Source organism: Leptodactylus fuscus, chromosome 2, assembly GCF_031893055.1.
Source record: "Leptodactylus fuscus isolate aLepFus1 chromosome 2, aLepFus1.hap2, whole genome shotgun sequence".
Lineage (NCBI taxonomy): Eukaryota > Metazoa > Chordata > Amphibia > Anura > Leptodactylidae > Leptodactylus > Leptodactylus fuscus.
The window spans coordinates 74,771-87,616 of NC_134266.1; the positions used below are offsets into that span (position 1 = coordinate 74,771).

A 12,846-nucleotide genomic window follows, 5' to 3' on the forward strand; every position below is an offset into this window, starting at 1 on the left:
GTATTTATATATGGTATAGAAGTATTATCTAGTTACAGTATAGAGGTATTATTCTATAACAGTATGGTAGGTGTATTTATATATGGTATAGAAGTATTATCTAGTTCCAGTATAGAGGTATTATTCTATAACGGTATGGCAGGTGTATTTATATATGGTATAGAAGTATTTAGTTACAGTATAGAGGTATTATTCTATAACAGTATGGCAGGTGTATTTATATATGTATTACTTAGTCACTGTACCATATATAGATCAGTCATAGTATACAGGTAATACTCAGCCACCGTGCGGTGGTAATAATAAATAATAATCTAATATATATTCCTTTTATTTATTGGCTCATATTCCAGATTCCTTCACAAATCTCAGGTCTCATGAACAGACAAAATGAGACATTGCAGAGTAAGTAGAGAGATCCCTGTTCACAAGAGCTTACAATCTATGAGGTAGACGGGTGACACAGGCGGTAAAATTACTTATACAGCGGGCCAGCCGCTATTGGTATGACATAAGACTGCACAAATAAATAAAGCTGCAATATCCGGAACCGGACGGAGCCTGAGCCTGGAGAGTAACCCTGAGAGAAGACATCATGTCCTGTGTAGGAGGGGGGAAGGGGGTAGTTTGGGGAACAGAAGGGTCAGATTGGGAAATGTAATAGGTCTGCCTTAAGAAATCTGTCTGAAGGGGGGGGTAATCCAAGTATTCCAATAATCCAGTGTTAACGTATGAAATGAAGAGACAAGTCTAGAATAATGAGTTTTCAGGGCGCACCTAAAAATGTGGATTTTGGGAATAATCAGATTTCTTAAGGAAGAAGATTTCAGAGAATTGGAGCAGCACAAAAGATATTCTAGAAACAGGGGCGAGAAGTTCAGATTATCTAGGATGTTATTCTTAGACTGTTGTGAAAGTGCAGGTAGTGCGGTGGATGGAGCAGATATTGGGGGGACAGCGGAGAGCCTTGTGCACCAGAGACACTATAATACTATAGGGAACAGTCAGTCCAGTAAGACGCAGCATTATAGTGAGAGATAAGGACTCTTGTGATTCTCAGTCTGACATCTTGAGGAGTCTTTAGATTCTCCAGCAGCTCCAGGATCCGTCTCTGTATTATGGAGGCTCCTTACAATATCCAGGACCAGCCCTTCTTATATCAGCAGAATCCTCCATACGGACCCATATCCGGACGCTGGATGACCTGATAACAGTATTTAAGGTTCTGTGAATGTGTTTCTGACTGGAGATCCCTCTGACATTGTGGAGACAGATTCTTCACAAGGTGGTCAGTGATTTATTTTCGGGGTTATGGCCATATCTCCTCCAGTTACCCTAAAAGGAAAAGGTATAAAACATTTAGTCTGAGGTTTGGCCGCCGCGTGACCGCATCCATTTACAGAGGAGGAAGGTTGTGTTACTGCTCAACTGCAAATACATTTACATGGGTCAGAATAATTGGTTATTTATTTATTTTTGCTCCAGGGGTAGGCGGAGGACTACAGTGGGTATTATCTCTCCGGTGGAGTCTTATCTGAAGGTCTGCTCTCACCTTCTATGGTCTTCTATGGTGGGTGAACCATGCTGGTCCCTGACTCTTGTCTCTCCTATGATGTAAATTACAATTCCTGCCCGGCTATGAGTCGTTCTTTGGCAAATTTTGTATGGCCATAGGTTGGAGACGGCTCTACGAGGGAACTACTCTAAGGCAAGACAAGTGTAATGTCTGTTCCCTCTGACGTTCTTCTAAGACTACAGTCACATGGCCATGTTCATCTTAATATAGCTTAAGGGAACAGGAAGAGATGCAGATCACCATGAAAAACAGTTCTATTAAAATTGACCCAAAAGAGAAATAGAAGCTGTTAGACCAGTTACATACTTTTAGGGGTTTTTGCTGCACCAAAAATAGCAGTTATTATATAGGAAGCAGTTTGCTGAATATTCTTGTAAAATATTTTATTAGAATAGTTTACCTGCTTTTAGCAGAAACAAGATCTAAAGTTGTCCCTAAGATATAAAAATCACATTCCTGACACATTCAGTTACAATATTAGTAGATAAACAAGGAGGCTCTAAACTTTCCAACAATACCAGAAACTGGGGAATGGATTAATGCTGGTTCGGGTGACAGTAACCTATCTATCTGCAGGGCTGGGGTGATATGCTGGGTCTGGTGACAGTAACCTATCTATCTGCAGGGCTGGGGTGATATGCTGGTTCGGGTGACAGTAACCTATCTATCTGCAGGGCTGGGGTGATATGCTGGGTCTGGTGACAGTAACCTATCTATCTGCAGGGCTGGGGTGATATACTGGGTCTGGTGACAGTAACCTATCTATCTGCAGGACTGGGGTGATATGCTGGGTCTGGTGACAGTAACCTATCTATCTGCAGGGCTGGGGTGATATGCTGGTTCTGGTGACAGTAACCTATCTATCTGCAGGACTGGGGTGATATGTTGGGTCTGGTGACAGTAACCTATCTATCTGCAGGGCTGGGGTGATATGCTGGGTCTGGTGACAGTAACCTATCTATCTGCAAGGCTAGGGTGATATGCTGGGTCTGGTGACAGTAACCTATCTATCTGCAGGGCTGGGGTGATATGCTGGTTCTGGTGACAGTAACCTATCTATCTGCAGGACTGGGGTGATATGCTGCTTCTGGTGACAGTAACCTATCTATCTGCAGGGCTGAGGTGATATGCTGGTACTGGTGACAGTAACCTATCTATCTGCCGGACTGGGGTGATATGCTGGGTCTGGTGACAGTAACCTATCTATCTGCAGGGCTGGGGTGATATGCTGGGTCTGGTGACAGTAACCTATCTCTCTGCCGGACTGGGGTGATATGCTGGGTCTGGTGACAGTAACCTATCTATCTGCAGGACTGGGGTGATATGCTGCTTCTGGTGACAGTAACCTATCTATCTGCAGGACTGGGGTGATAAGCTGGTTCTGGTGACAGTAACCTATCTATCTGCAGGGCTGGGGTGATATGCTGCTTCTGGTGACAGTAACCTATCTATCTGCAGGGCTGGGGTGATATGCTGGTTCTGGTGACAGTAACCTATCTATCTGCAGGACTGGGGTGATATGCTGCTTCTGGTGACAGTAACCTATCTATCTGCAGGACTGGGGTGATATGCTGCTTCTGGTGACAGTAACCTATCTATCTGCAGGACTGGGGTGATAAGCTGGTTCTGGTGACAGTAACCTATCTATCTGCAGGGCTGGGGTGATATGCTGGGTCTGGTGACAGTAACCTATCTATCTGCAGGACTGGGGTGATATGCTGGAGTCTGGTGACAGTAACCTATCTATCTGCAGGGCTGGGGTGATATGCTGGTTCTGGTGACAGTAACCTATCTATCTGCAGGGCTGGAGTGATATGCTGGGTCTGGTGACAGTAACCTATCTATCTGCAGGACTGGGGTGATATGCTGCTTCTGGTGACAGTAACCTATCTATCTGCAGGACTGGGGTGATATGCTGGAGTCTGGTGACAGTAACCTATCTATCTGCAGGGCTGGGGTGATATGCTGGGTCTGGTGACAGTAACCTATCTATCTGCAGGGCTGGAGTGATATGCTGGGTCTGGTGACAGTAACCTATCTATCTGCAGGGCTGGAGTGATATGCTGCTTCTGGTGACAGTAACCTATCTATCTGCAGGACTGGGGTGATATGCTGCTTCTGGTGACAGTAACCTATCTATCTGCAGGGCTGGGGTGATATGCTGCTTCTGGTGACAGTAACCTATCTATCTGCAGGGCTGGGGTGATATGCTGGGTCTGGTGACAGTAACCTATCTATCTGCAGGGCTGGGGTGATATGCTGGGTCTGGTGACAGTAACCTATCTATCTGCAGGACCGGGGTGATATGCTGCTTCTGGTGACAGTAACCTATCTATCTGCAGGGCTGGGGGGATATGCTGGTTCTGGTGACAGTAACCTATCTATCTGCAGGACTGGGGTGATATGCTGGTTCTGGTGACAGCAACCTATCTATCTGCAGGGCTGGGGTGAGATGCTGGTTCTGGTGACAGTAACCTATCTATCTGCAGGGCTGGGGTGATATGCTGGTTCTGGTGACAGTAACCTATCTATCTGCAGGGCTGGGGTGATATGCTGGGTCTGGTGACAGTAACCTATCTATCTGCAGGGCTGGGGTGATATGCTGGTTCTGGTGACAGTAACCTATCTATCTGCAGGACTGGGGTGATATGCTGCTTCTGGTGACAGTAACCTATCTATCTGCAGGACTGGGGTGATATGCTGCTTCTGGTGACAGTAACCTATCTATCTGCAGGACTGGGGTGATAAGCTGGTTCTGGTGACAGTAACCTATCTATCTGCAGGACTGGGGTGATATGCTGGAGTCTGGTGACAGTAACCTATCTATCTGCAGGGCTGGGGTGATATGCTGGTTCTGGTGACAGTAACCTATCTATCTGCAGGGCTGGGGTGATATGCTGGGTCTGGTGACAGTAACCTATCTATCTGCAGGGCTGGAGTGATATGCTGGGTCTGGTGACAGTAACCTATCTATCTGCAGGACTGGGGTGATATGCTGCTTCTGGTGACAGTAACCTATCTATCTGCAGGGCTGGGGTGATATGCTGGGTCTGGTGACAGTAACCTATCTATCTGCAGGGCTGGGGTGATATGCTGGGTCTGGTGACAGTAACCTATTTATCTGCAGGACCGGGGTGATATGCTGCTTCTGGTGACAGTAACCTATCTATCTGCAGGGCTGGGGGGATATGCTGGTTCTGGTGACAGTAACCTATCTATCTGCAGGACTGGGGTGATATGCTGGTTCTGGTGACAGTAACCTATCTATCTGCAGGGCTGGGGTGAGATGCTGGTTCTGGTGACAGTAACCTATCTATCTGCAGGACAGGGGTGATATGCTGGTTCTGGTGACAGCAACCTATCTATCTGCAGGGCTGGGGTGATATGCTGGGTCTGGTGACAGTAACCTATCTATCTGCAGGGCTGGGGTGATATACTGGGTCTGGTGACAGTATCCTATCTATCTGCAGGGCTGGGGTGATATACTGGGTCTGGTGACAGTAACCTATCTATCTGCAGGGCTGGGTGATATGCGGGTTCTGGTGACAGTAACCTATCTATCTGCAGGGCTGGGGTGATATGCTGGGTCTGGTGACAGTAACCTATCTATCTGCAGGGCTGGGGTGATATGCGGGTTCTGGTGACAGTAACCTATCTATCTGCAGGGCTGGGGTGATATGCTGCTTCTGGTGACAGTAACCTATCTATCTGCAGGGCTGGGGTGATATGCTGGGTCTGGTGACAGTAACCTATCTATCTGCAGGGCTGGAGTGATATGCTGGGTCTGGTGACAGTAACCTATCTATCTGCAGGACTGGGGTGATATGCTGCTTCTGGTGACAGTAACCTATCTATCTGCAGGGCTGGGGTGATATGCTGCTTCTGGTGACAGTAACCTATCTATCTGCAGGGCTGGGGTGATATGCTGGGTCTGGTGACAGTAACCTATCTATCTGCAGGGCTGGGGTGATATGCTGGGTCTGGTGACAGTAACCTATCTATCTGCAGGACCGGGGTGATATGCTGCTTCTGGTGACAGTAACCTATCTATCTGCAGGGCTGGGGGGATATGCTGGTTCTGGTGACAGTAACCTATCTATCTGCAGGACTGGGGTGATATGCTGGTTCTGGTGACAGTAACCTATCTATCTGCAGGGCTGGGGTGAGATGCTGGTTCTGGTGACAGTAACCTATCTATCTGCAGGGCTGGGGTGATATGCTGGTTCTGGTGACAGTAACCTATCTATCTGCAGGGCTGGGGTGATATGCTGGGTCTGGTGACAGTAACCTATCTATCTGCAGGGCTGGGGTGATATGCTGGTTCTGGTGACAGTAACCTATCTATCTGCAGGACTGGGGTGATATGCTGCTTCTGGTGACAGTAACCTATCTATCTGCAGGACTGGGGTGATATGCTGCTTCTGGTGACAGTAACCTATCTATCTGCAGGACTGGGGTGATAAGCTGGTTCTGGTGACAGTAACCTATCTATCTGCAGGACTGGGGTGATATGCTGGAGTCTGGTGACAGTAACCTATCTATCTGCAGGGCTGGGGTGATATGCTGGTTCTGGTGACAGTAACCTATCTATCTGCAGGGCTGGGGTGATATGCTGGGTCTGGTGACAGTAACCTATCTATCTGCAGGGCTGGAGTGATATGCTGGGTCTGGTGACAGTAACCTATCTATCTGCAGGACTGGGGTGATATGCTGCTTCTGGTGACAGTAACCTATCTATCTGCAGGGCTGGGGTGATATGCTGCTTCTGGTGACAGTAACCTATCTATCTGCAGGGCTGGGGTGATATGCTGGGTCTGGTGACAGTAACCTATCTATCTGCAGGACCGGGGTGATATGCTGCTTCTGGTGACAGTAACCTATCTATCTGCAGGGCTGGGGGGATATGCTGGTTCTGGTGACAGTAACCTATCTATCTGCAGGACTGGGGTGATATGCTGGTTCTGGTGACAGTAACCTATCTATCTGCAGGGCTGGGGTGAGATGCTGGTTCTGGTGACAGTAACCTATCTATCTGCAGGACAGGGGTGATATGCTGGTTCTGGTGACAGTAACCTATCTATCTGCAGGGCTGGGGTGATATGCTGGGTCTGATGACAGTAACCTATCTATCTGCAGGGCTGGGGTGATATACTGGGTCTGGTGACAGTATCCTATCTATCTGCAGGGCTGGGGTGATATACTGGGTCTGGTGACAGTAACCTATCTATCTGCAGGGCTGGGTGATATGCGGGTTCTGGTGACAGTAACCTATCTATCTGCAGGGCTGGGGTGATATGCTGGGTCTGGTGACAGTAACCTATCTATCTGCAGGGCTGGGGTGATATGCTGCTTCTGGTGACAGTAACCTATCTATCTGCAGGGCTGGGGTGATATGCTGGGTCTGGTGACAGTAACCTATCTATCTGCAGGGCTGGGGTGATATGCTGGGTCTGGTGACAGTAACCTATCTATCTGCAGGGCTGGGATGATATGCTGGGGTCTGGTGACAGTAACCTATCAATCTGCAGGACTGGGGTGATATGCTGGGTCTGGTAACAGTCCCTATAAATTCAGGTGCCTGAGCTCAAGCTAAGGGACAATATAGACTTCGGTTCAGATGACATTATGGCCATTTTGACTACTGACCAGAAGTATCAGCAGGACGATCACAATCACTGATCCGAGCACAATCATAGTTGCAGCGATGATTATAGGTTGTATCTTCAGAGTTTCGTTATGATTTCCTGTGAAACAAATATTATTGATGTGATATCAGATATAACAATCAGTCCCTTGTACTTCTTCTCAGTTAGGTCACTTTCTACATCTTGACTTTGTCCCAAGTCTTGGAAATGCAGATTTATCTAATGACAGTCTGATAATAGAAGCAACGTGTATCTCTATATGTCTTCATTCACATGGCCATATTGTAGGTCCTCATTGAACAGAGCAGTAAGGTTCTGCACATATGTCTTTGCCTTCTGATCTAAGACTGGCAGAGTTATATGACTGCACTAATGCCTACTGTCCACCATATCGACCTCAGTACAGGAGCTTTCTACAGAATACGCTGCCTTACATAGACACCATATGGCAGCACACAGAGTCAGTATACGTTTACAATATCGTCCATATTACACAAGCTTTCTACAGACGACTTTGCCTCACCTAAAAGTTTCCCTGAAACCAAAGTATTCAAAGTATTAGGAACTGAAACACAAGTGCCCCAGAGGGAACCCTGTAAGGTTTAGGTTCTCTGTTGCACCTGCACCGTATATGACAGCACTGGATGGATCACCATTATAGATCCCAATGATAGAAGATACAATTAACTATTTGATACATGTAAATAACTCACTTGTTCCATCTATGACTGTCGATAGATGTTTCTCGGCGCTGAGTCCAGGATGACGCACCACACAGATCACTGAGACTCTCATGTCCCAAATACTGGACAAGGGCAGAGTAAAATTACTGGTCACCGTCTCCGTTTCGTTCAGGTGCCTCGTCGTGTGCGTTTCTGGGGTAATGTTCAGGTTCCCCGGGAGGATCCATGTAATATTGGGGGTTGGTTTCCCAGTGTTTACGGAGCAGGTGACAGTGTACAGCTTGTCTGCAATGTCGCGGTTGTCGATCTCAAGCACTTCCAGGTTGGGTTCCAATATTGTTGGCTCTAAGAATTAAAGAAATGAATGATACAATGTTACACTTCAATTCTGACGTTACAATTAAGTTCAGTTCTGAGTCTCGCTGCGTTTGTGGATTATCCATCAGGTAAGGAAGTGAAAGTTATTCTGTAAGAATAGATGGAGCCATTGGGGTGACAATCTATGGGTCACAGTCAGGCGATCACATGTTGTCATTGTGTACAGTGAAGTCTGTGATGGGTAACAGGGAAGTTCTAGATGTTTTTCATAATATGCGAAAACTCCATTGAGGAAGTTGCGAAAATAGAAAATATCAATTGATAAGATCCAAGGTCTTATACAACGTAGTGTCAGTGTTATTCCCACTTCAGTAACATTTCCATTCCTCACCCCACAATGCCTCTTACCGTAGACTTCCAGGCAGATAGTCCCAGTGGTCGCCCCCGATGGAAAGAGATTGAAGATACATTTAAAGCAGCCCTCGTCTTCCGGGGTCACATTGCTGATGGATATTGCTGACACGTCCGGACTGTTGCTCGCAGAGTGTTTTGTCCGATTTGAGTAGTATCCAATAAGTTTCTGCCCATAGACCTTACTGATGGTCGCCACGGCCCCGGTGAAATTTCCAGTTTCTTTCTGCCACGTGATTTGGATGACATTTGGCTCTTCGATTATCAGTTGGCATTGCAGAGTCACATTGCCGCCAATTGTCACAGCTTCCTTTGGATTGTTTTTGACTGTTGCCCCTGGTGTGACAAAAACAGTAAAAAAGTGTCAGGAAATGACCATAAGTGCAATAACTAATAAGTCTACGCGCAGACCTACTGATGGCTTCTCCTTCTCTTTTATCCTTGGCTGGGAATGTCAAGATGTCGCGATATGGACAAACCTCGCCAGACTCTTTCCATGAGGATTCGCTGCCCGTGTCATCTGGTTCCAAACAGTAAATGCTATTATTATACCCCGGGGTCTCTACAGAACCCACAATGTAAGAAGTGGAGAAGATCAATAAACTGGTGCATGAGAGTTTCATACATTGATCATCTTCTATTAAGACAAGGGTTAAAGACCTCCAGAACGCCACTAATGTCTGCACAATCAGCAAAAATAGGATGAATCTCTCCATATATATCACTCTGAATGGTAGAATAGACTCCCCCGTCCTCATGTCTATTCCAGTAGGGATTCTCATGGTGATTCATCATTGTCAGAGAGGTAAATGATAAAATTCCCTCTGTTTGCAGCCACCGCTAGGGGGAGCTCATGTGCTCATTGCATACTGGTGTACTAGGTCTAGCTATAAGTCTGTATACAGTAAAGTCCTCTAGTGCTGAACATGCTGTAGGTGAAACTGGACATATGTGAAAAAAATCCGTCCCATCCAAGAATGTGAAGCTCATCTCTAATAGTAAACTGCTGATAACAGGGAACAATAGATGACATTCAGGATGACTGCAAACAGAGTTCTGGTAGATTATAGGTCTAGTGCACCAAAATGTCTCCATTATAACAGTAGGTAGATATTACTCAGGAGTGACAGCCACAGGACCCCCCATAATAGTGACAGCCACTGGCCCTATAATAGTGACAGCCACGGGACCCCATAATTTTGACATCAACGGGCCCATAATAGTGACAGCCACAGGCCATATAATAGCGACAGCCATGGGACCCCCATAATAGCGACAGCCACGGGACCCCCATAATAGTGACAGCCACAGGACCCCCATAATAGTGACACTCACCTTGTACAGAGCTCCACAGAAGGACGAGGAGACTGGGAGTGTTCATGTTTAGTCTGACGGAGTGGAGTAAGTTACTCTCCTAGATATGTGTAATTGAGGAAGTTGTGTCGTCAGTCGGGTTTTTTTTATTCTTGAATCACCTGACACAAGGGTTTCACCACAGTTTGGGTTTTTTTCTGCAAGACCTGAAAGATGGAGAACCGGTTCGCTTAAAGGGGCTCTTTCAGCAAAATCCTGCAGACAGAGCCCCACATATGTGTGTATAGTCTTTATAAAGGCTATTCAGGCACTGCTAATGTTATATTAAACTACCCCCCCCAGTTTTAAAATAATACCCTAAAACAGAATGTGCTCTACTTACGCATCATACACGCTGGGCGGGCATTCAGGGTGCGCAGTCTTCTTCATCCACGCCTCCTCTTCCTGCGATGTCCTCCGGTCCCGTCCTCCTCCACAAAATAATAGACTATAATGAAACTTGTTAAAACCCCAAAGTAACATGACGGTGCTATTTATACGCACATGAGACAATGAGGATGTGTACGAGCGCTGTCACGTGACTTCCCTACATCTGATACTGATAAAGCAAATGGAATATTCTAATTATTTACTATGTGACCATGTCTTTGTACGATGAGTGTCTGGGAATCTGCTGCACATCAAGTGCTCGTCTCATTAGGAGTTTTGTTGGGTTTTCCCTGTGAAATAATGATAGAAAATAATGAGTCAATCAATTCTACACTGAGCAAATTTGGTTGAATTTCCCAAAATTTTCAGTTCCCAGTAGTTATCATTGGTCACCATTGACTTACTATCAAAGACAGAAAGTTTCTCTAAAGCCACTAATAACAGTTGTCAGTTGTCGTTGGCTGGCGTAGACCATTGTGTGCTCCTTGTTACTCGCTGTCATTTTCCTTGAGTAGCCCCGACCACATTAACCCAGCCAATGAGAACTGTAAGCTGCCACTGCCTGGTGTAGACCACAAGGGATCCAGGTTACTCGCGGCCATCGAGCTACAGTACGTTTAGGTCAGTGCAAGTAAACCATGCCAGGCTCATTCTCTGATGCACAGATCACCCAAGATAATCCAGGTATATTTATGGATGAGCCTTGTTTCTTGAATATTTGCAAGGATCTTCTCCAAGTTTTTGTTCCACTCCAAACCAGCATCTCTTCATATCATAGAGCATAACAAGTGGAATCCCATGATACTTACCTTTCATGGGCATGTGCTCTTCTTCCCCGGCGTCCAGTCTTCTCGCGTGGGCTTTTGTGGCCTCTTGCAGGATCTTCCTTGACATCACACACCCTGGGGTTACAGGTTATGGCCTGTGATTGGGCCTCAGCAGTCATGTGATGTGGAGCACGGTGACATCATGGCACTAGGTCAAAGCGCCAAGATGCGGCCACACCCCATGTGACAGCTGAGGCCTCAGTGGTGACCCCAATGCGCATGATGTCAGAGAAGACACTGAAAGAGGCCACAAGAGCCCTTGTGTGAAGATTGTGACCCCAGGAGAGGTGAGTATCAGGGTTTTTTATTTTGTTCGCACCTCCCTTGGGTCCTCACATCTTATACTGTGGTTTAGCCAAACCCCAATTTTTTGGAAAGTTTTTAACAGACCTGTCTCATTACGATCCAGTTTGCTCTTCTCTAGCAGGATTACTTGTGGCCTTTGACCTTCTTTTAATAAGTCGCCCAGTTGAGTGCAAGGAATCCTCCCGCACAAGATGTGAACTAGCCAATGACAGCTTGCGGCTTTATTTTCAATGACCTGGAGTAACCTAATCCCCAGGATCTAAACTTTCGGTTACTCTGCGCCATTGAAACAAAAAAAAAAAAAACTACTTGACGAGGCGATTGTAACATTGTTTATGTGGAATCATCTAAAATGTATCTGACACCTGACTAGAAACAAATCTGGAGAGATCGCTGACTATTGGGGTCCCCGATCACTAACACAATGACTCTATGGATCTCGTATCACTTCATGACACACAATGATATTGTCTTGAAAAGCTGGTGATCTCGTAAGACATATATCTGTCCATCCAAGAGGAAAGGTAAAGAAAGACTCATCTGTGTAAAGCCAACATGGAGCCGATTGTAAAGCTTTGCTAATGGGAGATAAAGGGAGATGGAACCGGTAAAGATGCCTCAGTGGGAGAGTTGTGTTCGTAGTGGACTATATAAGTCCCATTAGTCGGACCTTTACTGAGTATTTATTCTTAGCACATCTGATCAGTGAACCATAGATGTAAGAGGTTGGACCACACCACGTAGAAGCAGATCCACTTATACACCATGTATATCATCCACTGTCACCAAGTCTCCATAGACAGTTCCGTGGTGGTGATGGTGGATCCACCATAAAGCTCTTCAGAAACCAGGGTTAGGGGGATATCGTCTGTCCATAGGGAGAGACCACCCTTTAGGTGTGTGGAGTTTTATTAGGGGAACATGGGAAGAATATGCAAATCTGACTTCCATGATGTAATTAGGTAGTGCCTCAGTCATGCAGTCCAATAGAGGGCACTAACTGAGGATGTGCAAGTCTGTCTTGCATGATGTAATTAGGGTTAAGGGGATATTGTCACTCCATAGGGAGAGACCACCATATAGGTGTGTGAAGACTTATTAAGCCTTTAGCACTCCACTGTGCAAAGGAACATGGGAAGAATATGCAACACTGAGGCAGCAGCTGACTTCCTGATTACATCATGGAAGACAGATTTGCATATTCTTCCCATGATCCTTTGCGAAGTGGAGTGCTAAAGGCTTAATAAGTCTCCACACACCTATATGGTGGTCTCTCCCTAAAGAGTGACAATATCCCCTTAACCCTGTCTAAGCCTCTCGCCTCTACCAGGTTATAG

The 12,846-nt window shown here is 46.2% G+C and overlaps 1 protein-coding gene across 1 annotated transcript; it reads right to left on the reverse strand.

Annotated features, from left to right (window-relative positions):
* Positions 1 to 1,105: 1,105 nt before the first annotated feature.
* LOC142193527 (OX-2 membrane glycoprotein-like) lies at positions 1,106 to 10,014 on the reverse strand. Its single transcript, XM_075262499.1, has 5 exons — positions 9,969 to 10,014; positions 8,631 to 8,969; positions 7,935 to 8,249; positions 7,223 to 7,320; positions 1,106 to 1,335 (listed from the first exon to the last, which is right to left on the reverse strand). The coding sequence occupies exons 1-5, from the start codon at positions 10,012 to 10,014 to the stop codon at positions 1,279 to 1,281; spliced, it is 855 nt and encodes a 284-aa protein (XP_075118600.1). The 3' UTR covers positions 1,106 to 1,278.
* Positions 10,015 to 12,846: the final 2,832 nt, after the last annotated feature.

Coding starts and splice junctions, on each gene's coding strand:
- LOC142193527 (XM_075262499.1), bottom strand. CDS start 10,014: ATGAACACTCCCAGTCTCCTCGTCCTTCTGTGGAGCTCTGTACAAG. Junction 8,970..9,968: donor TCTGTGGAGCTCTGTACAAG/GTGAGTGTCACT, acceptor TTGTCACACCAG/GGGCAACAGTCAAAAACAAT. Junction 7,321..7,934: donor GACAGTCATAGATGGAACAA/GTGAGTTATTTA, acceptor TTTGTTTCACAG/GAAATCATAACGAAACTCTG.